Below are 27,471 nucleotides of genomic sequence, written 5' to 3' on the forward strand. Positions count from 1 at the left end.
GCTATGTATGCTATTTGTGAATTTTCTCAGTCATGTGATTCATTAATGTAATAAAGTATGCTCCTAATATACTCTTTGCTTTTAAACATGGGAACTGAGTTACCCTTGCAGGTGTGATAAAAATAATAAATAAATAAATAAAATGATCACCTATCTGCTTGTCTTTTGTTGCTTTTAAATGTACACTTAGGGTCTCCACCTCATGAAAGAAAAATGAATGCATGTACAACGAGAGTATCATTGTGAATATAATTTAGATGGAAATATGTGAGTATCATTTTGGATGGACTCAGTCCACATGTGATTGTCTTCATCAAATGGTAATTAGCAACTTGTCTTGTAGTCTGAACCCGGCCACGTGTCACACTAAAGAACAAAACAAGAGGACACGTGTGGTCTGAGACTGGTAGCAAGGCAACCAACTCCGTGAACATTGGTAGTAGACTGGGAGTGTTAATAATTTACAATTTATTAGTCACATACTCCACTGCCCTCAAGTGTTGCTGAATTTATTTTATTTCTATTCACCTTCATTACCAAAATGTACATCTAACATAAAAATCACTCTTCACTCTAGGAAAAATATATATATAATAAGATACAAAATTAAATTTTAGTATATTCGGTTTCAAGAACACATTTTTTTCCCCACAAAACTTTAATGTGTTAAAAAAAAACACAACATTTTACAAAACCTAAAACTACACATAAAAACAATATTTTCACAGATCTACCCCACTAATTAGCTTGTTAGCGGTGAGGGTTGTGCAGGCAAGACACATGAATATTTCTTTTATCGTATATTTCCTGCATGAAAAACTCCATGTCCTCTAATCTCTCGAAGGTGAAAAGGAAGGGAGCCCGGATTTTATCTTCGTCCATTTCACTTTCATAAAAAATAGTGTTGATAAACAGGTCCTGCATTGTGATGGCCAACAAGGCATCATCCTCGTTCATCCTCATGATCCGTGGTAAGTGAACTTTCCCAGCAAAGTGGGGTCTGTTCTCCTCCACCCACTCACAGGCAAACAGAGTCTGTTTCATCACCGCCGAGTCCTTTGTACAAAAAGATAAGACATTTCAATAATCATGTAATTAGTCAAGTGCTGCTCAAACACTTTTATGAAACAGGAAAGGTAATCACATAAACAAATAGTAATACAATACATTTCATTATTATACAACAATATATCTTCTGGAGCAGTCACATGTAAGCAGAATACAAAGTTGATCATAATGTATTATACCATGGTCAGTCTCAATACTGGATTCTGATTGGTTAGAAGGTGATGTGCATTAAGACACCACACTATCTGGCACAGATGGGGTGACCTCCATGAGATCTGGCACAGATGGGGTGACCTCCATGAGATCTAGCACAGATGGGGTGACCTCCATGATGCTGCACAAAGTTACTGCACAGGCAGTTCCAGAGAGCTTGCGTAGACAGATACTGACAGTGTCTTCCCAAAATTAATGACAGTGTGTGTGTGTGTGAGTGTGTGTGTGTGTGTGTGTGTCTGTGTGTCTCTGTGTCTCTGTGCGTGTGTGTGTGTGTGGCAGGATAAGTGAACTACCCTATTGACCCTGCTCGGGGTATGGCTTTGGCAGATCAATAAGGTCGGAGATACGCTATGATTTAAGGACCTTTATTTTGGCAGGCGCATATGTGTATTGGTGATTCAGAGTTCCTCGCTCCCTGGCATTTCCTGGCATTTCCGGTTCAGTTTCAGTTCCCGGTTCAGTTCAGGTACGTTGAGGCTTTGCTCAGGGTGTAATGATGTGAACATCTCAAGGCTAATTTGTTTATTATAGTTTTGGAGCGGCGCTGGGGGCGCGTGCGTTCAGTGATAGTAACATTAGCCTCGCGTGCGTTCAGTGATAGTAACATTAGCCGCGCGTGCGTTCAGTGATAGTAACATTAGCCGCGCGTGCGTTCAGTGATAGTAACATTAGCCGCGCGTGCGTTCAGTGATAGTAACATTAGCCGCGCGTGCGTTCAGTGATAGTAACATTAGCCGCGCGTGCGTAATCATACAACTTCGTGTCTGAAGTTTGTTCAACCCAATAGTAAGTGCACCTCTCCCTTTTTCACACTGGGACTTGGTAGATTTAGTTTGACTCTGATATTTGTGTTGAGGTGAGAGTGGGGAGTTGAGCATCTAAATCTCCTCTAAGACAAATCCCTAGCTGAAGACGCTACATGTGACACTATTGATGGGGTGTATGTTGTGGCTTTGTCCTATTGTCTCCACACTATAGTGGCTATACTTTTCATTTTATTTACTGTTAACAATCATTCTGGTTCTGTTTAGGAGCTGTTTAACTGCCTCTATTTCATGTGGTGGTGTCAGTGGGCCTGAGTGTTCTAGCCACCACATCACAGTGTCTGTAATATTTTAGTTTTTCTTTCTTTGCTTATTGTTTAGTGTATTGTGTAATTCTGGGTTAATTGGTGTTTTTCTTTCTCTCCAGGAGCCAGTGAGTCTTGGTGGACAGAGGGAAGCTAGCTGCCTTCATTCGGTGGTGTGTGCTTCACAGCGTGCTCAGTGTCCCGGCACAACAACTTCCTTGTGGTGTAGGTAGTGTTTAATGATTTGGTTTTAATTAAGGTGGGTTTGGATGACCTCCCAGGAAGTAGCTGGCCTGCGTTGTTCCCACCAAGCCTGGGCCTGGAGAATTGCTTAGTTTTAAAATTCTTATTGTGCTTCATGGGTGGGTGACTTCATATTTAAGTTTTAATGATGCTTAAGTGTGATAATAAAATGTAACTTTTATTGATACTCATGTCTCACTCTCATGTTCTTTGCCTTCAGTCGGTAAAACTTATTTGGGAGTATTTCCCTGGTTCTTTCCCAGGGTGGCGTAGTCGGATTTACTAAACTGTGATTAACAGTTCCTTCCATGCAGGATTGATATATAATATAAATCCAAGAACATTACTGAACTAGAGGCCACTGCTCATGAGGAATGGGCTGAGATTCCTCAGGACCGCTGGCAGAAGCTCTGCATCTTGTTATCAGCAGGTCATAACAGCAAAAGCGTGCTCTACTAAGTACTAAAAATGCCATGAAGGGGTTGAATAATTTTGAGACTGGAGAAGTCATTATAAGTTGCATTTTCAGTTGAATTTGGGTAAACCACTTGATGCATTCATTGTGTTGAACTATTTCAATTGCTTTTGTTTGATGTGTTCATTGCAAACAGTTGAAAGTCTATAAATTTTGACAATAAACCTGATTTGCAATGGGGGTTGAATAATTTTGATTGCAACTATACGACTATACTTATAATACACACTGCCTACACTTGCTAAAAGTTGCCAAAGGCAATGTCCACATGTGTCGGGTTATTCACGCCCACTGTTTTGGTATGGGATGGATGTTAGCTAGCTCATTTAATGCCAATCGTATGAATCGGTTATAATAGACAGTGTTAACATTAGCTGAGACAAAACTTAAAATGTGTCACTGAACCACAAATTATCTATATTTAGCTTCTCATTTTTTGATGCTGTGGAAACATTTTACACACGTCTCAAAGTTCAATTTATCTTTAGAGTTCAGTTTTACATACTGCCATTATGTTGAATTGTCTGTGACTGTCAGACTGAGTCAACATTTCCCACTCTGATCATCACTGGGCTTTAAAGCGGTTGTGGTGTTTTGTTTTTCTCAGCAGTGTGAGTTAAACAGTGAGAAAGAGAGAGGAGGTGCTAAACTGATTTTGCACCGCTGATCCATCATTTCACATTCTCAGGCTAAATGAAGAAAAAAATCTTTACATGATGGTGAAAATAAATTAATATTGACAAAATATATATCTTGACTATAATTATATAATAATTTTATAATTGGACTGGATTGCTTTTTTCAAAAAAGTTCACAATATTAATACTTTTGACAACACCACTCTCACATCTAACTCCACATGGACCAGCAAACTAACCCCTGCATGTAGTGATGGCCAGTTCTTGAATGAACTGTTCTTTTGAGCTGATTCTCCAGAAGTAATCAGTTAAGCTGGTTCACAAAATCAAACTGAATCTAACTTTAATTCCGGGTTGATGACGCAAGATGCACAGCTGTAGTAGCACGGTCCACAGCATGTCCGACTCAAAAAGAACCGTATGAACCGGTTCAACTAACTGTCGAGGTTTGCAGAGGATCAGCGAGGATTCAGACGAGTGAGTTGCTGACACTATGCACATGACTTGAACGAGCCTGATGTGAAATGTAAATTTATTTAATAACAAACAAAACGTATTGGAATTGTACTTATGGCTAGTTTTATTAAATACATTCTTATTAAAATATGGAAAATCCTTTCTATCAAGAAATATAAATGAATTTTATTAAAGCTTATTGTGTATGCAGATTATATTTTAAGTTGTTAAGCTAAATCATGGAGTTTATAAGACTAGTTTATTCTTTCCTTATACTTCAGACACGTAGAACATATCTGTGTTTGTACATCAGTGTGTGTTATGTATGCTGTAGGTGTAAAACTTTAATGGAGGAGACTTGTCCAAGATGTAGGCTACTCAATACTGGTCAGTCGAATCTTACACGAAGGATCAGCAAATTAAACTGTGACCACGAACACCGTTAACTTAAGTGAATAAAAGGCAATAATCAGCAATATGCGTTCACACAAATGACTTTATTTGAAGGTTTCATTGATACAACATGACAGACACATGCACTACGCCATTGCTTGATGATGTTAAAGCAGGGGTCGGGAACCTTTTTGGCTGAGACAGCCATGAACGCCACATATTTTAAAATGTAATTCCGTGAGCCATACAATATGTTTAAAACTAAATACAAGTAAATGTGTGCATTTTATGTAAGACCAACACTTTTAAAGTACAATAAGTCTCTGAATTCTTTTTAATAACGTTGTTGTGCTGTTTCTTACCAATGATGAATAAAGTACTTCTTGGCATTAATGCGACTTCTGGTGCTGCAGGGTTTTCTGATGGCTTTGTAGTCTGGTTGATACGTGGTGAGGTTAAGCTTCATGCAGGCGTTGAGACTTCCATCCGTTAAACGTGATCGTAGGTTGTTCTTAATGTTCTTTAGATGTGAGAAAGACTGCTCACATGCATACGTAGAGCCAAACATGGTCAGTAGAGCAATACTCACACGCTGCAGTGTGTGCTATGTGACGGGAAGCGCGTTCCAAGTTTTGACAATCAGCTGGTCCGCGGGTTGAAGTTTTTTCATTTCTCCCCACTTGTGTTTGCTCGCCAACTCTGCTTGCTGTCGTGCAAGTCTTCCCAAATCTTCATCCAGCGACTTGAACTTATTCACCCACATGTCTGAGGCCTTCAGGTCAGCAGCTTGTAGCTCAGGATCTCTGACGGAGACACCGGGGCTGTAACTCAGGTCGGCCTGTCCACTGCACACTCGTGTGGATGGGTGATGAACTTAAAAAGACGAGTGCGCTCACGAAATTCTCCAAAGCGCGCTTTGAATGACTGCAGGAGATTAGATGTGAAGCCGCTGTGTAGTATGGCGTGTGTCGAAGTGCTGCTTTATATTTGACCGTTTCATCGATGCAATTTTATCATTGCATATTAGACACACTGCAGAAGCTGCTCTCTCCACAAAGGCGAATTCCTCTGTCCATTCCTGCTGAAAAGTACGATACTCATCTTTTTTTCTTTTAGACATCTTCTTCGATAAAAGGGTTTCTGCAATTAGCTAGCTGACTACTTGATTAAAAGGAGGGAAGTTTACTTCCTGACCTCACAACGACCCGTGTGCGTTACGCATTATCCAATAAAAAATTGGTGTTGTCCCGGAGGACAGCTGTGATTGGCTCCAGCCACCCGCAACCATGAACATGAGCGGTAGCAAATGAATGGATTGAAATACATGAGAATGTTTTATATTTTTTAACGTTATTATTTTTTTAATTAAAGATTTGTCTGCGAGCCAGATGCAGCCATTAAAAGAGCCACATCTGGCTCGCGAGCCATAGGTTCCCGACCACTGCGTTAAAGGAACTGATGAACCGGTTCATTGAAACAAACTGTCCGAAAGAACCGGTTCGCGGAAATGAATCGGACTTTCCATCAGCCCCCGCATGTAGGGAAGCAGCCCACTTATAAAGCTGAAGCTCCGCCCATTCGGCATGAACCATTATAAAGAATAAATATCAGGTAAGTATGAACACAACAACCTCACACATAAAGATAAGTATACAACATCATAAACATATAGATATAAACATACAATATGATCATAATGTGAACATACACACATATTAACCACCTTCCTCATGTTCATTTCAATAAAAGTCCCCCTTTTCCCCCAGACACATAAACACTGGTGCAGAAATCGGACAGGAGTTTATCTCCTCCCTCTTGCTGTAGTCTCGGCGGACTGGACCCGGAAGACGGACGCGGACAATCTACAGCACAAACAAAGACAGACTATACAAATATACAGACACGTCAATAAAGATGTTCTGTTTTAAACTTATCTGGTGTGTGTAGTGTGATTATTGGGGATGTGGATCAGCAGGGAGAAGTAATATGTGATAAAAACCTGTGTGTGTGTGTGTGTGTGTGTGTGTGTGTGTGTGTGTGTGTGTGTGTGTGTGAAATGGAGCTGTAGCGCAGACCCACGTGTGCAGTCTAGACAATGACTAAACTACTGCGTGTGTGGGGAGATGATGTGAAGTTAACTAGATGGGCGGAGTGTGAGTGCTGTCTTGTCTTCTGTCACACAAACTTCTATGGGAGGTCCAGATGACTTGTAATGAATAATGACATAAGAAAAAGAGAATATAATATTATTGTGAATGAAGCAGCTTCACACAGATATAAACCAGTCAAGTTCATCTCAGCAAATGCTGTAATAAATAAAAGGGGTAGATTATTAGACATTATACACATTTACCTTGACTTCATGAGTATATAGTATATTTTTAAAAAAACAAACAAAAAAAAAAACATAACGATAACTCTCTGTTCATATTTGAAGCCACATTTATTGCAGTTATAGTGCCCTCCATTAATATTGGCACCACTGGTAAATATGAGCAAAGAAGGCTGTGAAAAGGCTGTGTGTTGTCTTTATTGTTTAACCTTTCCATCTTTTGTTTAAAAAAAAATCACAAAACTACTCTGTTCTCATGGATATCAAACAATTGCAAACACATCACAGGTTTATCCAAAAATATCTTTGTTAAATATAGGTGTGAAACAATTACTAGCACCCCTATGAATTCATGTAAGAAAATTATATTTGAAGTATATTCCCACTGATATTTTATTTTTAGTACACCTGGAGAAATTGTTCAACCAAGATAAATATGAGGTAACACATAGGCCAAATTCCCTTACTCATTCATAATAATGGGTAAGACCAAGCAACATAGCTGGGATGTGTGGCAAAAGGTTGTGGAGCTTCACAAAATGGGAAGTGGCAATAAGAAAATAGCACAAGCACTGAAAATGTCCATGTCCACCATCAGGGTAATAATTATGAAATTTCAGTCAACTGGAAATGTTATGAATCAACCTAGAATTGGTTGTGTGTCTATATCGTCTCTTGTGTGAAGAGGACGGTTCGAGTGGCCAAAAATCTCCAAGAACCACAGCTGGAGAATTACAGAAGTTAGTTGCATCTTGGGGTCATAAAGTCTTGGTAGGGTTTAAAGAAAAAAGCCTCTACTCTCATCCAAAAACAAACTCAAGCATGTTCAGTCTGCCAGACACTACTGGAACTTCAAATGGGATCGAGTTCTATGGTCAAATGTCAGAAAATAGAGTCTTTCGGCAATAATCACCAGAGGTGGTTTTGGCGCAAACAGAGAGGTAGCCATTTGGAAAACTGCCTCATGCCCACGGTTAAATATGGTGGAGGCTCTTTAATGTTTTGGGGCTGTTTTTCTGCCAGAAGACTTGCACATTATGTTAGGATACATGGCATCATGGACTCTATCAAATATCAACAGATATTAAATGAAAACCTGACTACCTCTGCCAGAAAGCTTCAAATGGGTCATGGTTGGATCTTCCAGCAGGACAATGATTCAATGCAAATATCAAAAAATTTACCTGTGGGGTGAACTGAAGAGGAGCATCCACCAGCGTTTGAAAGATCTGATGTGATTCTGTATGGAGGAACGGTCTCAGATCCCTTACCATGTATCCCTTCCCCTCCAAACTCATCAGGAGAAGAGTCTTCTCATAGGAGAAGACTCTTGTCAAATCTTGTCAAAGTGAGGTAGCCCAATGTATCGACTTAAAGGGTGCCAGTAATTGGTGCACACCTATATTTAACAAAGATATATTTTTTTATAAACCTGTGTTTTGTCTGCAATTGTTTATCCATGATATCCAGAGAATTTTTGTGAATTTTTTTAACAAAATATAAAGGTTTTTCACAGCCTACTTTGCTCTCATGTTTTTACTTGCAGTACCTTGTAGAGCCAGTAGGTTCACACAGCACAGCTGAGCTCAGATGTGCAGATGCTAATCTATGAGCGTTGAAGTTTTTGCAAATGGCAGCAGTGATACAGTTTGACACTACCTGCTTCATTATGTAGTCTTATCTGAAAACTGTACACAACTGCAAATTAGCTCACATCATTCATTTCAGATCTGATTTACATTAAAAATAACCATTCAGGGGGCGCTGTCGAGCGGGAAATGGAGTAGGTAGTGTTTCGTTTGAGCTCCCGTTGAACTTATGTTTTTTAAAAAGTTTTTTTTAAGTGTTTTTTCATAGTTAAATACTAGCAAACCCTGTTCCTAACACATTTTTCCAATTTGATTGTGTGTACATTTGTGTGAAGATGGAGACAAACTTGCGGAAATATAAATTCACAGAGTCAACCAAATCTAGGCCCAGCACCGCCTCGGCCGCAAGTTCTGCTGCCTCTCCGGGTTCGGAGCCCCCGCCCCGGCCGAGCAGCCAGGAGTTAGACGCTGAATCATTGAAGATGGATATCCTACTTTCACTTAGGGCTGACATTGCTGTGGTGATAAAAACTGAGCTGAAAAGTGCACTTGCTGAAGGCTTCGACTTTCTTAAGAGCGAGTTGCAAGCGATGAAAGCCTAAATACAGAACAGTACGGCCGCAATTCACTCCGAAATCGACCTGATGAAAGCTGCAATTAACGAGGTGGAAGGTGGGCTAACGACCTGGTCGGATGAAGTGGCAGTCTTACAGACTAGGGTGAAGGACCTGGCAGTGGAGGTGAGTGGACTCAGAAACAGGAGTGAGGACATGGACGGCAGACTGAGGAGTTGTAATATCAGAATTCTGGGGGTGGTGGAAGCGAATGGATCCAGCTCCACAACATCGGTCTCAGAGCTACTGAAAGAAATACTACAGCTGGATAAAGATGTGCTTGTGGACCGCTCTCATAGAAGCCTGGGTCCTGTGAGGAAGGATGGGAAACCACGTGCCATCATAGCCAAACTCCACTACTACCAGGACTGCGTTGAGGTACTGAGCGTGGCGCGCTCTCGAGCACCGCTCCGGCATAACAGTGAGACGATTGCTATCTTTCCGGATTGTACTGCGAGTGTCGCTAAGGCCAGGGCGGCCTTCAATGAGGTCAGGAAGTTGCTCCGTAACCGGCAGGGGGTTCGGTATGGCATCGTGTTTCCAGCCCGTCTCCGTATTACGTTCAACGGAAAAGAAAAGCAGTTCACAGACGCAAGCAAAGCGATGAGCTACGTCAAGAAGAATATCGTTACTACTGTAGAGGGCTGAGTGAGTAACGTTGCCCTGGCTAATTCATTCACACTGAACTCTGACTGGATGATAACTGTTTGATCAGACTTTTACTGTAACAAGGAAGATGGTCAACTCCGCTGTCTTATTTTCTGTTATATAAGCTATGATAGGGTGTATGCTTCTACACTGTGATAGGATGCACTTTTTCAATTTATTTTTCGTACCAGGGGTTCGGTGGGAGCTTTTGTTGTGGCTCTATAGAGTTCCCCCACACAAACACTGAATGTACGGATTCGTTTTGGATGTGTATGGTGAGCACCCTGTTCCTGTAGGTGCTGTGGGGGGTGGAGTGGGGTTAAGTGGAGGGTGTGCCAGACTTTTATTGTGTCATTTATTGTGTTTAATTTGCCAGACATCTGTATTGTGGCCCATCTGCGGTCATTCTAGGTTCCCTGCAGGGCTCAGATATCTAACCTTTTTTTTTTCTTCTCTCATTATTACTGACTTCAGTATTCCCAGAGGATCGGATGGTAGTATGGTTAATTTCGTGAGCTGGAATGTTAAGGCACTTAATCATCCTTTGAAGCAGAAGAAGGTATTTGCACATCTGAAACGGCTTAATATAAATATTGCATTTCTTCAGGAGACGCATCTACGGTCATCAGACCACGCTAGATTGGGAGGGGAGTGGTCAGGACAGATATTTCATTCAAATTTCCATTCGAAGGCTAGGGGGGCAGCTATATTAATTGATAGAAATACACCATTTACGATGACGTGTGGAAGCTGACCCCGCTGGGCGCTATGTTATTGTCGTTGGGCGAATTTATACTTTTCCGGTCATTTTGGCCAGTGTTTACGCACCAAACCGGGATGATTCAATGTTCTTCACAAATTTTTTTTCACGCCTACCGAATATGTCATCGCATTACCTTATCCTCGGCGGTGACCTGAACTGTACACTTTCCCCCGTGTTGGATCATAGCTCACCTAGATCCTCATCCCTGTCAGGGTTGCGCGTTCTATCCAGCCCTTCCTCGAGTCGTATGGAGTGGTGGCGTTTTCGCAACCCTGCTTCCAGGAGTTACTCCTTTTTCACCTCAGTCCATAATACATATTCCCGTATAGACTATTTCTTTTTGGACAAAAGAATGCTTCCCCTCATAGACAGATATGATTATGGACCCATAGTTATTTCAGATCACTGCCCCTTGACTATGAAAATGCGCATCCCGGATATACAATCCAATTACCGCCCTTGGAGACTCAATGCTCTGCTCCTGTCTGATGATGTTTTTACTAGTTTTATTGCATCTGAAATTTCGGGGGGGGGTTGGATATTAATCAAACACCTGGAATGTCCTCCTTGACGATTTGGAGTCACTGAAGGCATATTTACGAGGTCAGGTCATCTCATACTGTGCTAAACAGAAGAGAGTGAACATGGCTCGACTCAAAGAACTGGAGGAAGAGATTCTTGAGCTGGATAGGGCACATAGCCAACTACCTTCTGCAGATTTTATGAAGAGGTGTTTGTCACTGCAGACAGAGTTTGACCTTTTATCGAGGAAATAGGCTGAGTATCTTATCTCCAAATCACGATACGGGTTTTATGAGCATGGGGAGAAGGCTGGACGAATTCTCGCCCACCAACTAAGACAGAGGACTGCTAATCTGACCATCTCTGAAATATATGATGAGCAGGGCTCAAAATGCACAGATAATCATAAGATTAACTCCAGTTTTCAATTTTTTATATGTCACTATACATCTCCGGCCCTCTGTAGACCCTTCTGCATTGGAAGACTTTTTTAAGACCCTGCATGTGCTGTCCTTAGATCCAGGGGAAGCCGCAGGGTTAGAGTAGGACCTCTCGGTTGGGGAGATAGCATCAGCGATTGGCTCTATGCAGAGCGGCAAGTCCCCAGGACCGAATGGTTATCCAAACGATTTCTATAAAAAGTTTTCAAGGCAACTCTCCCCTTTGTTATCGTCGGATTTCAAGGAGTCGTTCTCCTTGAGAGCCCTGCCATCTACTGTGCGTGAAGCAGTTATCTCCTTACTCCTTAAGAAAGACAAAAGCCCTCTTGAGTGCAGTTCTTACCGGCCAATTTCTTTACTAAATAGCGATGTTAAAATCCTTGCTAAAACTCTGGCACGTCGCTTGGAGGGAGTTCTTCCATCCATTATATCACCGTACCAAACAGGTTTTATTAGGAATCGATACTCTTTTTTCAACATCAGACGCCTTTTCAATATCCTCTATAGCCCCTCCCCACCTGGTACCCCAGAAGTGATGCCTTCACTTGACGCTGAAAAGGCATTTGACCGGGTGGAGTGGGGCTATCTTTTCAGCGTGCTGGAGAGGTTTGGGTTTGGTCCCAGGTTCATATCATGGATCAAACTTCAATATACGTCTCCGAGGACTGCTGTTCGCACTAATAATAATTTGTCCACCTACTTCGAGCTCCAGTGGGGTAAAAGACAGGGATGTCCTCTACCACCACTGCTATTTGCCATTGCAAAAATGGAGCCACTTGCTGTAGCGCTAAGACAGAATGCTGACATTAGGGGGATCCGGCGTGCGGGGATAGAGCATGAAGTTTCTTTGTATGTGGACGACATGCTATTGTTCATCTCACAGCCCCTTGAGAGTCTCCCTGAACTAATGACCCTACTCGAGGTTTTTGGTAGAATATCGGGCTATAAGGTCAATATTCAAAAAAGTGAACTGATGACTGTTGGGGAGGGGGCACTCCAGGTACCCCTGGACTCATCCCCTTTCAAAATTAGTCTAAAGAAATTCAAGTATCCCGGGGTGTGGGTTACGCATCAGCCCCTGTTATCTAATCTGAAGCAAGATATTGAGCGGTGGGATCCCCTGCCTCTCTCCTTGGGGGGCAGAATCAATATTATAAAGATGAATGTGCTGCCTAAATTTTGATATGTTTTTCAGTGTTTCCCAGTGTTTCTTACAAAATCCTTCTTTTCAAAACTGAACAATCAAATCTCAGCCTTTATCTGGAACAAAAAGCCACCATGGATCAAAAGGCATATATTGAGACACCTCGAGGGAAGGGAGGGATGGCACTCCCAAACTTCATGTACTACTACTGGGCAGCTAATATAAGATCATTGTTGTACTGGATGGGGGAGAGTGTGGCAGCCCCTGTATGGACAATTATGGAGGGGGCGTCCATCGCGTCCACCTCCCCGGCGGCCCTACTGCGTGCTAAATTACCATTCGCACAACCCCAGTCTAGCTTTACCTGTAATCCAGTTGCTGTACACTCAATCAAAATTTGGAATCAGTTTAGAAGATCTTTCTCTCTTGGGGACTTGTCACTCATGGAGCCAATTGCAAATAATCATCTGTTTCTCCCATCTTTGTTGGATAAGACTTTCGTTACTTGGTCTAGAAAGGGAGCTGTCTTACTGTCTGATCTCTATTTTGAGGGTGTTTTTGTCTCATTCGAGCAGCTCATGCAGAAATATGACATTGCCAGATTGCATTTTTATAAATATTTGCAGCTTAGAAGCTTTGTCGCCTTAAATTCGGACACCTTCCCGTTGTGCCCTTCCCAATTTTTAACTGTAAACTGGCCAGGAAGCAGACAATAAGGGTTATCTATGACCTACTCAGCATGCATGATTTGTCGTCCCTAGATCTCCTTAAGAATAAATAGGAGGCGGACTTAGGCGAATCAATTTCTGACGCTGATTGGTGCAAGGTAATCCGGGGGATTTTCTCCTCCTCCATATGTCTCAGACATGCGGTTGTCCAATTTAAAATTGTTCACCATCTGCATTGGTCCAAAGCTAGACTCTCGAAGATTAATTCCGGCATAGATCCCACATGTGATCAATGCAGACAGGCCCCAGCCACTCTGTTGCATATGTTCTGGACATGTCCAAAGCTGTACACATTCTGGCAACCTATATTTGAGACCTTTACTAAGATATTGGGAAGAGTAGTACAGCCGTCCCCTCTTATTGCAATGTTTGGGGTGACCCCGGAGAATACTCCTTTCAGATGGTGCGAGACCAGCATGATGTCCTTCTGCACTCTCCTGGTCAGGAGATTAATATTGTTTAGATGGAAGGATCCTGCTCCACCAGTGTATGGTCATTGGGTCAGGGAAGTCATATCTCCTCTTAAGTTGGAAAAGATTAGGTACACTGTCATGGGGGTGACTGGGAAATTTTACAGAATCTGGCAACCTTTTCTGTTCTTTGTCAGAGACGTGGATGCTGACAGTATTGTTATGTGATCATTGTCTATAATTGTATTTCTTTTGCTCTCTTCTGTGGTGGTCTGGCTTTATAATATGTAATATGTATGTTCTGTGTCTGGCACTTGGGGGGGGGGGGGGGGGGGTTGTTCTGTCTGTTTGGTTGGTGTTGTATGTTTAATTTGAAAAATGTTAATAAAGAAACCTTGATCAAAAAAATAAATAAATAACCATTCCGTAAATGTTGTGATTAATTGACATTATTACACAAAACGTTTATTTATTCTTATTTGTTCGTCAGCAAATATGTGATTTTAAATGATTTTAATGATTACACAGTTTAAATGATTAACAGTTAAGACATGAAACATTATTGTGGTTTGGTTTCTACTCTACTTGAGCTATGTGAGAAATGAGGAAATGCTGTCATTCACATTCTCAGTAAAGCCACAATTAAAACAGTCACACCTGCATGTTGTCACTCTAGTTTCTGTGGTAAACACTAACAGCACTCAGTGAGCTGAGCTAATAATAAAAGATGAACATAATGTTAGATCTTATCTCATCTTATAACACATTACTTTGTGCTGCCATTAAATGCATCTAAACACAGAGAACTCAGAATGTAAATAACTTGAATCATCAACAGGCAGAAAGAAGAATTAACATAAAAGCTTTACGTATAGTGCTGTGTTCACATAAACTGGATATTTTATCTGCTAGTCTGTTGAAAATTGTTAACAGTAAGCAAGATGCAAAAAGGAGGAAAATCCTGAGACTCAGTGGAGGTTCACTGTGACCTTCAGCAGCAACAGGAACCTGTAGAACTGTGGAAAGCTAATGGGATTCAGTAAATAAAGAGCTAATTGTTTATCATACTTGTGGGGATTAGTATAAAATTTATACATTAAATACCTATTAGTGAGGCCAGTATGGGGTGCTCACTTAATGGTCTATGTGGGTCCAAATGCACAGTCGTTGGGATGAGACATTAAACCAAGGTCCTGGTTCACTATGGTCATTTAAAATCCCAGGACACTTCTTGTAAAGAGTAGGGGTATAACCCTGGTGTCCTGATGAAAGTCCTCCATTGGCCCTTATCTAGCATGGCCCCCTAATAATCTCCATCTCTGAATTGGCTACAACACTCTCCTCTCCTCTCCACCAATGGATGGTGTGTAGTGGATGTCCTATTGCATCATACACACTGGTGGTGGTTGAGAAGACCCCCCCCCCCCATACATCTAAGGAATTATTATTATTATTATTATTATTATTATTATTATTATTATTATTATTATTATTATTATTATTTATTTATTTATTTATTTATTTATTTATTTATTTATTTATTTTATTATTATTGTAAAATGGATGAAGCTATGCACAGATTTATTGGAAAAATCTAAATATCGGAATCCCTTTCACTGATCACATCTAGGTTGTAGATTTAAGAACCCCATTTTGTGACTAGCAGAAGCCCTGCCTCCCAGCTTCATAGGAGGTTCTGATATCAAGTCCAGTGAACTTTTCTGATCTTTATGGAATGCATCAAACCCAAAACCTGAAGTAAATCTGACAGAATAGAAAAGTTTCTTGATTTAGGAAAGACCTCGTTCTTTTAAAAGAGTTAGCTTGCTTACTCAATCAAACGAGATAAAAAGCTTTACAGAAAGGTCCACTGGATGTCTTGTTGAGATCAGTCATGAACCTGAGTGAAGTAGCAGAGGAACTGTACAAGTTCAGGAGTTGAATAAAGTTATGTTCTGCAAATTGTTGTTATAATTTCTGGGTTCACCTGAAAAGAGCACATCAACTTTGACCAGAACGGAAGTCTTTCTGTCTTTCTCTCTGTGTGAAAGAACACAGGAAGTGTAGTGGCTTTAACACAGACCACAGGCCAGTCAGTCCTTCATCTGAGTGACAGGATGGAGCTCCGTCCACTCCGTGTGATGATCTGTGAGTAAATGTTTTCTTTGTTTCTTCATTAGAGTGAGTGGCGGCTTAAAACAATATGTTCAGATGAAGTCTAATGTCCTGTGTGATGAGGTTAATATGTGATTAGAACATTTTCGTAAGAGTCTCTGATATGATTGTTGGATCAGTGTACATCCATATCAGTTGTGTGAGTTAGTTCATTTGACTCGAGCCCTTGTGAGAACTTTTTTATTATTTGGTTACTGAGGTTAAGGTAAGGGTTACATTTATATGTAGAATAGTGTTAGTTAGTTACATTAATAATGATATCAGTGGGAGCGTACAGTACAGTCCCCTCTGAAACTATTGGAACGGCAAGGCCTATTCATTTGTTTCTGCTGTACACCAAAGACATTTGGGTTTGTGATCAAAAGATGGATATGAGACAAGAGTTTAGGATTTCAGCTTTTATTTCCTAGTATCTACCAATTGGGTGGTCTGAAAGAAATGTGCTATGTTCTATGTCGTTTAACACGTCTACATATAAATACCAGGAAACAGAAGCTGAAATTCTAACCTCTCTTGTCCTTTTCATCTTTTGATATCAAACCCAAATGTCTTCAGTCTACAGCAATAACAATAACTCGGCCTGCTGTTCCAATGGTGTCAGAGGGGACTAAATATTTTTTATTTTCAGCATAGTTTATGTGGATTGCTGTTAATTGGGTGTGTCCTCACTGCAGCCTGTAGTGTAATGACATTAGATTAGATATACTACGTACTGGATGTTCTAACCTTAACACTAACCCCAACCCTAACCATAGATGGATAACAGTGATGTACTGTGTCTGCCGTTGGCGCAGGCGTGTTACAACATACATTACGTAGTGGATCTAATCCAATGCAATCTAATCTAATCTAATCTAATCACACTACAAACTGCAGTTTCCTTTGGTTCATTTTAGTGCATATGTGTAGAATCTAAAATCTACAGGATTTGGGTGTTATTTTGGGTTGTAGAGTGTCTGAGGTGGCATGGAGTTTTTTTCTGAGCGTGAATCAGATTTTAGTTCATGATATTTTTGTGGGCTTTTATCATGGATGAACATTTTCTGTTTCTTAGAACGTATGAAAGGAAGAGTACATGATCAGAGTGTTATGTGGTTAGTTTTAAATAAATAAATAAAAGATAGTGTTGATAAGTTGTGTGTGAGCGTGTTTGTGTGGTAAGAACTGCGGCTGCATCCGAAATGGCATACTGTGACAGGTCTACTGCATTAGATTCAGTAGCCTACCTGCTACACTAGATTCAGTACCTACTGCATTACATTCAGTACCTACTACATTAGATTCAGTACCTACTGCATTACATTCAGTACCTGCTACATTAGATTCAGTACCTACTGCTCTTTCGTTGATACAGTACAGTACTGATCAGTAGTAAGTGGTAAGCATGAATACAAACCAGACATAATACTTGGTGCCGATTCTGACAGCTCGTCTGCACCAGTCTTGTTGCATTATGGCATTATGGCAGAGGTTCTCAACCTTTTGTAACTAAAGCCCCCCCCCAAGCCTCCCCTATCATGTGGCACCCCCCCATATTAGAGGAGACCAGGTATAATTATGATCTATTCTATACTCAATATATATATATATATATATATATATATATATATATATATATATATATATATATATATATATATATATATATATATATATATTATAAATATGTACATTATATATATGTTTTTGACTGATAGATAGATAGATAGATAGATTATTTTATTTTTGCTTTAGTGTTTTTGTACTTTTTTATTACTTTTCATAACTTTTATGACATTTATAAAGCTATATAACGGACAGGTATTGAACATGAATGATATAAAGTGTTCCTGAACACTGAATACATTGAACAAGAGAACTATGTAAAACATGTTGCATTCCAGTTGTCTCGCATTCTAAAAACATTCACATTGGGAAGAAGGGCGTGTCTCGTTATCCATGACATTGTTAAATCTCCGGCTCTCAGCCCCTCACTGAACAGAGCAGATTCAGAAGGAGGTGTGAGTGCAGCATGAAAGCAAGACCTCGCGCTTGCAGGACAGTACTGGCCACAAATGGAAAGTTGCTAAGGTTTGTCCAAAAAGTCGCTAAATTTGTCACTAGGTGCTTATTTTTTTGCAAAAAGAAAGTCGCTAAAGGGGTCTGAAACGTCACTAAGTTGGCAACACTGGTCTGCAGTGACAGCTAGATAAAAGGCAGCTAAACTCCACCTGTACCCGGAAAAGAGAAAATACAGAGGGAGAGGAAACTCTGAGTTTTTCATTTATACTCATTCTATTTGAAAAGCAATAAAATACACAGAGTACACAACTGATGCCCTGTCTGTGTTTTTTTCACACCTACCCAGTGGAGCCCCTGGTTGAGAACCACTGCATTATGGGATAGCACAGTGTCCAGTGCTATTACTTTTGGCGTACTACCATAGGCTGAATATCCCTACTACCCTACTACACAGTAGGTGAAAAGCAGTACACCAAAGTAGTAGCATGTCAGAATTCTCAGTATTCATAAAACAGTAGGCGAGAAATACCCAGATGACCTTCTGATTCTGCAGTATGGATCCAGTGGACACTGTGGATACTGCACTATCCCATAATGTAACGGAACTGGCACGGAAGAGCTGTCTGCACCAACATGTCGGATGTAGTATGTCCACTTTGTATTCAGACTACACACATACTGATCAGTACACACTGTTTCAACGAGCTGTAGGTACTGAATCTAATGCAGTACGTACTGTCATGGCATGCGACAGGGCCGGTTCTAGACATAGGTGAACCAGGCAGTCCTTAGGGTGACACCAGCTTGGAGGCACCGATGAGCGCCCCAACGCCCTCGTCACCACCCGACTGACTGACTGAAGTGTTGTAATTTTATCTTCAGTAAATGGAGGTGAGACCAATCAGACAAGGTTTACAGGAAAATACGTGGAAATTCTTGTGTCTTATTTGCTGACAGCTCTCAATTCTGCCAAAAGCCATCTCACAGTCAGTGTGAGGGAAAAATGGATATACACTGATTTTTAAAATCATTTTTAGCCAGTAAAGGCACTGAAACTGAATCACTAACATCCACTGATGTGTAAATGTCTATATGAGTTCCAGTTTACGTGAACATGATGTAGCTGTCGCTGCAAAACATGTATGGGTCTTTTCTTTCTTTAAGCCTTTAAAGTATTTATTTGTTATGTTGTTGTTATTACAATAATGCAATGTAAATATTAATAATAATTTGCCTATGTGAGTTTTGTTCTACAAGGGTTGCAGAAATAGTGACACCTACAGGTTAAACTAGTGAGCTGCATTGAATTTAAGTTACTGTGGTCATGTGATTAGCCTAACTAATAGCAGTGCAAAAATGTGCATGCAGTTTTTGGTGCTACGCTGTACACGGAGTTAGATGCTAAAGAAGAGAATAATTAAACAGTAAAGCGTTACAGCTACTCCTAGATTTCTGGTCGGAAGGCGCACACGGTATGTTGGTTTGTGATGTTGTGCGTTTCATGTTTGTATTGTAGTGTAATTGTGCAATGTTTCCTAAGGCCATTAATGCTAGTTTAATATGTGAGCAAGATGAATGAATACTCATGGACTCTTAAGAACATGCTTATGTGCAATATGCTCATGTGAGAATGTGTTATGTACTTTAGTTCAGTTTTTCACTGAGTGTTTGATGGTGATTTACGGTGTTTGACGGTGATTGAATGCGCTTAAGTTGTGAAGGAATGCAATAAAAGAAACGACAAAAATCAGTTGAAGCGTATGTTTTAATCTGACCAGAAGAATAAGTTTGGGAGCAGCTACACAAGGACAGATAATGTACTCTGCATGGTTCTGTAGCAGCTAAACCCATACAATGATAGCTTAGTTAGCTTAGCTTGACACCAAACTAGCCTAGTCTCGTGTTAGCCAAAAATTTTGATATTTTATGGTCTGGTAGTCCTGCAAACAATGAAAACACCTGAGGCAAGTTTTATGATAAATCCAGCTTTTTATCTGATCAAGTCATACATTGGCAGGTAAATTACCACAGCCTTCAATAAAAAAAATAGGCTACTAGCTGAGTTGAGAATGTTGAGCTGGAGAACTTTACCTCAAGTTTTACTACCTGTACCACTGAATTGGGAATTGTGATTCATATCAAATAGGTCCATCAGCAAGGTTTTTACAAACAGATTATGAAAGATTATGCAGACACTTTGAGTAGTTTTCAATTCTCATTTATGAAATTATGGGGACATTAACAAAACATCATGGGAGCATTAAGAGAACATTAGGGGAACGTACTGCAAACCTATCTTTCCAATTGAGATTAAAAGAAAAAAGGCTTGAAATATTTCACGTTATGTGTAATGAATCTAGAAAATATGAAAGCATCACTTTTTGAATTAAATTATGGAAAAAAAACACTTTTCTACCATATTAAATTTTTGTTAGATACACCTGTATCTACAATGGCTCCTACACACCGACCCCATAATTGCTGGTGTGCAACTACAATCCATTAAATTATCAAAGGAGCCGGAATATGTATGTGTGTATGTTTACATTAAAGATCAGTCCTCAGTGTCTTCTAAAAACGGGCAGATTTTAATCACAGGTCTGTCCAGTAATCCTGTTTTAGTGTTGAGTTGTGCAGTTCGTATTAGTCCTCTACTTTCAGGATATGTTTGAGTTATTTTGTCAAGTAGCCAAGAACCCCATGGAGTTGCTGGACCCATGATGATCACAATATCACCAACAGCGAAGCTTCTGTGTGGTTCGTCCACTTCGGATATTCCTGGAGCAGTGGAAGGAATTCTCTGACCCACCTTTTCCAAAAAGATCAAAGTATTGGACTTGTCGCTCTTTACATGTTTATGTACAGATCACTGTCTTTAAAAAGCCTTGGTGGAAGAGGTGGTTTTGATCTCAGCTGTAAAATGTGATTGGGCGTAAGAGCTTCCAAGTTGTTTAAATCATCAGAAGCTTTGTGATGGGGAGGTCATTAAGAATAGCTTCAATTTCACAAAGGATGGTGTGAAAATTCTCATCATCCAACGATTGTTGTTGGAGAGTGGAGTACAGGACCTTCTTTACCAGATGAATGAGCCGCTCCCACACGCCACCGTGATGCGATGCAGCAGGGGGATTAAAGTCCATTTGAGTCCCTCAGATAGAAACATGTACGCAGGATTTAGTCATGATCCAGTGTGTTCAAAGCTGTCTGGAGCTCTCTTTCTGCTCCAATGAAATTTGTGCCATTATCAAACTTTAATGCATGAGTCTCAGCCATTTTTTATTCTCCCATCTTGCCCTGTAGACGTTGACGGACAACGCATTCTGAAAATTTATTTCTACAGGCAGAGTTTCAATTTATAACTCATTACCTTTTTTGAAGTGTTGACATGTGGCTTCCTCCAGCATGACCTAGTTTTTATGAACATGTGGCCAGATGAGTTTGGATACATGGTGTTCCTTTAACAAGATAACAGGATGTTTCATCTCTTCTGGCATCGCTGCTCTACTAAGTCCTCCACCAACTTTGAGCACACCATCCATCAACACTGGATGAAGGTTATGAATATCACAGCTGCTCTTTACTCCAGATCTTCCATTTTGCAAGGCAGCAATCTCTCCCTTGTGCGTCTCTTGTTGAGAAAATCTGATGATTGCCGAATCTGCTACAGCAAGATCTTCTACTTCTACTTTGACCATGTAATCCAGCCCTGCAGATCTTCATTTCCCTTTTGACTCTGTCCTGCTCTGTGATAGGATCACCTGTTTCAGAAGAAAGTGAAGACTGAATGAACCTTCTATATTGTCTTAGCTTTAAGAGAACATCTTTGAACTTTAAAAGCCATGCCAGTTTTCAGTTTTACACTCGACAGTCATCCTCATAGACATTTTTTTCAGAGAAATGTTTCAGTACGTTGCACAGTCCAAGCCTGAATGTGTTCATTTACCTGTACGTGCTACTGAGATCGGGTTTTTTTCCTCATAGGAAACGCAGCGCAGCGCGCGCGTTAGAACATGTGAGCGCGCGTGGACGAGCAAGGTGCGCGAGCACCTGCTTTCCCTTTGGTGACATTCGTGACGTTTGGACACGTGCATTTGTTATGTTTTGTTATGTCTCCTCCCTGCTCTGTCATTGGCTATTGTTTCACGTGTGTCTGAATTGCCCTCAGCCGTCAGACATTACGAGGCTGAGTATGTTTGTGTATATATACCGCGCGCCTCCCAGCACACAGCGTGGAATGTTAGATTAGATTAGATTAGATTAGATTAGATTAGATTAGATTAGATTAGATTAAGTCAGTCAGTCAGTCAGTCAGTCAGTCAGTCTTCATGTGTAGTTCACGCTGGTTTCTCCGCTCCCAGTTCATAGTCATAGTTTATGTGTCATGTTTTGTATCTCGACCTGTTTTCGGTGACCACGACATAGTTTCCTGCCTTGCCCCGTGTAGGCCTGTTTGCCGATCGCCTGACCTCTTGCATGTTTTGGATCTCGTTTTGGATTTACCTGCCTGTGTTTCTTATTAAATAAAACTGTTCCTACTGCACTTGCATCCGTCCCTATCTCCCTTACGTCACGAGACGTGACATTAAACATGAGACAGTAATGAGCAGCATAGTGACCTGAGAGAAAATAGCTTTTTCTAAACACCATTCATTACTGAAACAGGTCGATATATTGCATTTCTTACAGCTGAAGTGAAACTAAATACAGATTTTGTTGCAGTATATGACATTGTTCTCATTTGTCTTCTTAAAGAAAAGAAACAAGTCAGCGTTACATCATATTCTCTGTTCCTCTTCCCTTTTTAGTGCTTATTTCACTTATCCGAGTCGGACAAGCTCAAGGTGATTTATACATATTTTATTGCCTATGTTGTGTACATGTTGGATTTGTATTAAGGTGGAGAAGATTGTTTGTACATTGTCATGCAGAATGTAAGTTGTTTACATTGACAGTGTGTGTTTGCTTTTTGATTTTTCCAGCAGTGTTTAAACCAGTTCTGTCTGTGGAGCCGAATTCACCTCAAATATTCAGAGGAGACACGGTTACACTCACATGTAGGATTTCAGGAGGAAATGGACCGTACCACTGGAACAAAGATGGTGGTTATAGTCACAGTTCTGCTGAAAATTACTACACTATAAAAGTAGATCAGAGTCACAAATACAGATGTTACGGGTCTATTGATGTACGGTCAACGCCATGGAGTAATGAAGTGACTCTCTCAGTGATAGGTACATGTCTGATCTTACACTCCTGTAACATGCACTGATACACATAATCATTACAAAACACACTGATTAAATATCAGATGGTCAGAGAAGGGTGTGTTTGACTGGTTTGATGTATTTGTTGTAACTGTACAGAGAGACCAAAAGCCGTTCTGACTCTGCAGCCTGATGGACAGATATTCAGTGGACAGGAAGTCACTTTCACATGTGAAATACGAGGACATGCTGACACTGAGTGGATGTACAACTGGAATAAAGATGGTGTCCAAATATCCTCCTACACTGAGAGCAGGAAATATTCATTCACTGCTGTAGAGTCTCTCAGCGCTAAATACACCTGCAGCGGACGGAGAAGAAGCGACTCTCAGACCTCAGAGACCAGCAACACTGTTACACTCACTGTGTCAGGTGTGTGTGTGTGTGTGTGTGTGTGTGTGTGTGTGTGTGTGTGTGTGTGTTAATCTCTTTCTCACACCAATATTTATTACCTTCAGCATCACATCACTACATGCAGTGTGGATTAAAGTCACAAGATTTATTTAAAATGTCACAGATCCGGAAAAAAAACAACGTTTAGTTACTTATCCTGTGTCTAGTAATGATGAATGGTGTAGTTGTACATTCACTGTGTTCAACATTCATAATAGTGAACACACTGATGAAGGTGAATTCATTAATAGTGTGTATTTATGCACCACTCATAAATTGCATTTTGAAAAAAAAAAAGAAAAACCTTTTAAACTTCAGTGTGTTTGTTCAGTTATGAAAAAATGTATTAAATTAATTCCATGTACAGTATATATAAAGTATAATGATATTGTCACAGCTCAGTCAGATCAGAACTTAATTTCCCAAGATGCAACACTCACTTCTCATGCACGCATGCGCTCACCATCCCCGGAGTTCTGATCAGACACACCTGGCACCAATCACACACACACACACACACACACACACACCGCTAGTACTTAGGGATGTCATTCACCTAGAGTCAATGTGAAGTCTACGTTCAGTCAACTCGTTTCTCTGCGTTACCAAGCCGATCTAGTTAGTTAGTCTTCTCGTGATCCTCGACCCCTGTTTCCGGTTTCGACTACGCTCTCTGCCTGACCCCGTTTGTGTTGTTGTGTAGTAAAGCACAAATATAACGGTCCTAATGTTCAATGAAATATTCCAGAGAAACGCTTGTATATGGTTAAAGAAACATATTAAGTTTCAGACACCTTTTCAGACTCATATCTTGAAATTTGAATACTCATGAAACTTGTATGTATTAGATCTATGGCCTGTTCATTTATGCTTTATATATGATTAATTATAATTTATTATTAGTATGATTATAATTATTTTATTATCCATGGTATTTTCCCCTCCTGTTCTATCAGATGGAAAAGCTCCACTGTCGGTACTGAAGCTCCTCAGCAGTGCAGTAGCGGCCTCTCCGTATGTGCTGGTGACCATCATTCTGGCAGTGAAATGTTACAGAGCTCGAAGTAAGACCTCACAGTGTTCTTCATTAGCCTTAAAATTAAACCCTGACATTTAATGAGTCTAATTTGAAGTGTTCATGAGTGTGTATTTTACAGCTGACCCTGATGAGGACAACAGACCGTACAGAGTGATAGAAACTGAAGCGTCTGTCAGTCTCAGGTGTTTACATTATTTTATCATCTAGCTTTTATATAACAGCAGCTCCCCGTGCAACAGAGAACACTGCATTTAGCCCATGGAGCTGTAACGTGGTGAACGAACGACTCTGACCCGAGGACTCGAGAGCTGAATTAATCATTTCTGTTTCCAGGGAACAGACGTGAGAAATGCGACGTGACAAAAGAAAGAATGACTTGGATCGGGAGGTGAGGTGAACTAACAGACTGTATAGCCTGAAGACCTAATGCTAAGCTATTAATTAATCATTTCTGTTTCTCATAATTTGGCCTTGGCTGCAATAGCCTATATTTTATTTTTTATTCTAAATGTGATCGTTTGCGTAAGTACTAGATGTGTTGGTGAATTTAACATGTAACATTTTAATTATATTCTGCTGAAATGAAAGAAATGACTTGAAAAAAGATTTGTTCATTTTGCTGAACGAGATTCAAAGATCCGAGTCAAATATGGTCCGAACTTCCCATCACTACTGCTCACTGCAGAGCCAAATAGATGGAGCTGGACGTCTAGCTCCACCTCTCTTGATCTAGTCTAGTAATCTATGGATCTAGTCTAGTTCCACCTCTATGGCTCATTTTGCCATCTACTGGCTGTTAACATCAATGCAAGCCCTTCATTAGATCAAACTTACCTAAAGGGGAAAAAATGTTGATTGTTAATGCACGAAGTTTAGGTCAAAGTAACCATGAGACTTGCATGGAACTGGAGATGCTGGCATAGCTAATACTGCCTTACCTTTCTTTAACATTTTTCATGATTTCATGATTTTTCTGCACTGTTTCTGTGACAAACTGCATGACTAGACTACCTTCTTTTTCCCCCACTGTATTAAGGCTATGTAAGCTATTTGTGAATTTTCTCAGTCATGTGATTCATTAATGTAATAAAGTGTGCTCCTAATATGCTCTTTGCTTTTAAACATGGGAACTGAGTTACCCTTGCAGGTGTGATAAAAAATAAATAAATAAATAAAATGATCACCTATCTGCTTGTCTTATCTCTTTTGTTGCATTTAAATGTACACTTAGGGTCTCCACCTCATGAAAGAAAAATGAATGCATGTACAACAAGAGTATCATTGTGAATATAATTTAGATGGAAATATGTGAATATAATTTTGGATGGACTCAGTCCACATGTGATTGTCTTCATCAAATGGTAATTAGCAACTTGTCTTGCAGTCTGAACCCAGCCACGTGTCACACTAAAGAACAAAACAAGAGGACACGTGTGGTCTGAGACTGGTAGCAAGGCAACCAACTCCATGAACATTGATAGTAGACTGGGAGTGTTAATAATTTACAATTTATTAGTCACATACTCCACTGCCCTCAAGTGTTGCTGAATTTATTTTATTTCTATTCACCTTCATTAACAAAATGTACATCTAACATAAAAATCACTCTTCACTCTAGGAAAAAAATATATAATAAGATAAAAGATACAAAATTAAATTTTAGGATATTAGGTTTCAAGAACACATTTTTTTCCCACAAAACTTTAATGGGTTAAAAAAAAAAAAATTTTTTACAAAACCGAAAACTACACGTAAAAATATTTTCACAGATCTATCCCTCTTATTAGCTTGTTAGCAGTGAGGGTTGTGCAGGCAAGACACATGAATATTTCTTTTATCGTATATTTCCTGCATGAAAAACTCCATGTCCTCTAATCTCTCGAAGGTGAAAAGGAAGGGAGCCCGGATTTTCTTCCTGCATTGTGATGGCCAACAAGGCATCATCCTCGTTCATCCTCATGATCCGTGGTAAGTGAACTTTCCCAGCAAAGTGGGGTCTGTTCTCCTCCACCCACTCACAGGCAAGCAGAGTCTGTTTCATCACCGCCAAGTCCTTTGTACAAAAAGATAAGACATTTCAATAATCATGTAATTAGTCAAGTGCTGCTCAAACACTTTTATGAAACAAGAAAGGTAATTACATAAACAAACAATAGTCAAACAATACATAAACGTTCCCTGTATATACATGGATTCTCTGTGTTGGGGTGACCTCCATGAGGTCTGACACAGATGGGGTGACCTCGATGACATCTGACACAGATGGGGTGACCTCCATGATATTTAAGACAGACGGGGTGACCTCCATGAGGTCTAACACAGACGGGGTGACCTCCATGAGGTCTAACACAGATGGGGTGACCTCCATGAGGTCTAACACAGATGGGGTGACCTCCATGATGTTTAGCGCCAGTAAGATTGTTTGTTTGGTGACTGACTGTTGGATTTGACTTTGAAGAAAAAGTGACAAAACAGTAAAAAATTTTCCAGTGTGCATTATTTTTTATTTATTACAAATGACCTGCATACTGGGAATGCACATAATGGACATCTTCATCCAAACTATAGTTATGAGTATCATACCTTGCCAGAGGAAATGCCTGTAGTGACTGATGGCACCACCACCTCCTGATTACAGGCATGTCAGACTGATAAACGATGACAATTGAAAATATTAATCATAAAATTTTAGTTGTGTTTACGGTCCTTTTTGCTGAAAAAAAAAAATAACCGTAAATTGATAAAAACTCACAGCTGTAAAGTCAAAGGGCTTTGCAAGGGTCACATACAGGGTGTACTGAAATACAAAATCAAAACTCTGATGTTATATTAACAAATGCAGTGTTTAGCA

The 27,471-nt window shown here is 40.2% G+C and overlaps 1 protein-coding gene, 1 long non-coding RNA gene and 1 pseudogene across 2 annotated transcripts; all 3 read left to right on the forward strand.

Moving 5' to 3' along the window:
• Nucleotides 1–1,756: 1,756 nt before the first annotated feature.
• On the forward strand, nucleotides 1,757–5,695 carry LOC108262005 (uncharacterized). The gene is made up of 2 exons (XR_001811741.2): nucleotides 1,757–2,070; nucleotides 2,316–5,695. It is a non-coding gene; the product is annotated as an uncharacterized LOC108262005 (long non-coding RNA).
• Nucleotides 5,696–16,880: 11,185 nt separating this feature from the next.
• Nucleotides 16,881–17,007, forward strand: LOC128633144 (uncharacterized; annotated as a pseudogene).
• Nucleotides 17,008–22,512: 5,505 nt separating this feature from the next.
• LOC108268270 (B-cell receptor CD22) lies at nucleotides 22,513–25,774 on the forward strand. The gene is made up of 6 exons (XM_053681430.1): nucleotides 22,513–22,520; nucleotides 22,677–22,765; nucleotides 22,907–23,155; nucleotides 23,288–23,557; nucleotides 24,526–24,645; nucleotides 24,739–25,774. Exons 1-6 carry the CDS (start codon nucleotides 22,513–22,515, stop codon nucleotides 24,825–24,827), a joined length of 825 nt encoding a protein of 274 aa, XP_053537405.1. The 3' UTR covers nucleotides 24,828–25,774.
• Nucleotides 25,775–27,471: the final 1,697 nt, after the last annotated feature.

Source organism: Ictalurus punctatus, chromosome 7, assembly GCF_001660625.3.
Source record: "Ictalurus punctatus breed USDA103 chromosome 7, Coco_2.0, whole genome shotgun sequence".
NCBI lineage: Eukaryota > Metazoa > Chordata > Actinopteri > Siluriformes > Ictaluridae > Ictalurus > Ictalurus punctatus.

Excerpts from the sequence above, each read along its gene's own strand:
- LOC108268270 (XM_053681430.1), top strand. Across the intron at positions 23,156-23,287 it reads AGTGACTCTCTCAGTGATAG|AGAGACCAAAAGCCGTTCTG; the intron begins GTACATGTCTGA and ends GTAACTGTACAG. Across the intron at positions 23,558-24,525 it reads CACTGTTACACTCACTGTGT|CTGTTCTATCAGATGGAAAA; the intron begins CAGGTGTGTGTG and ends TATTTTCCCCTC.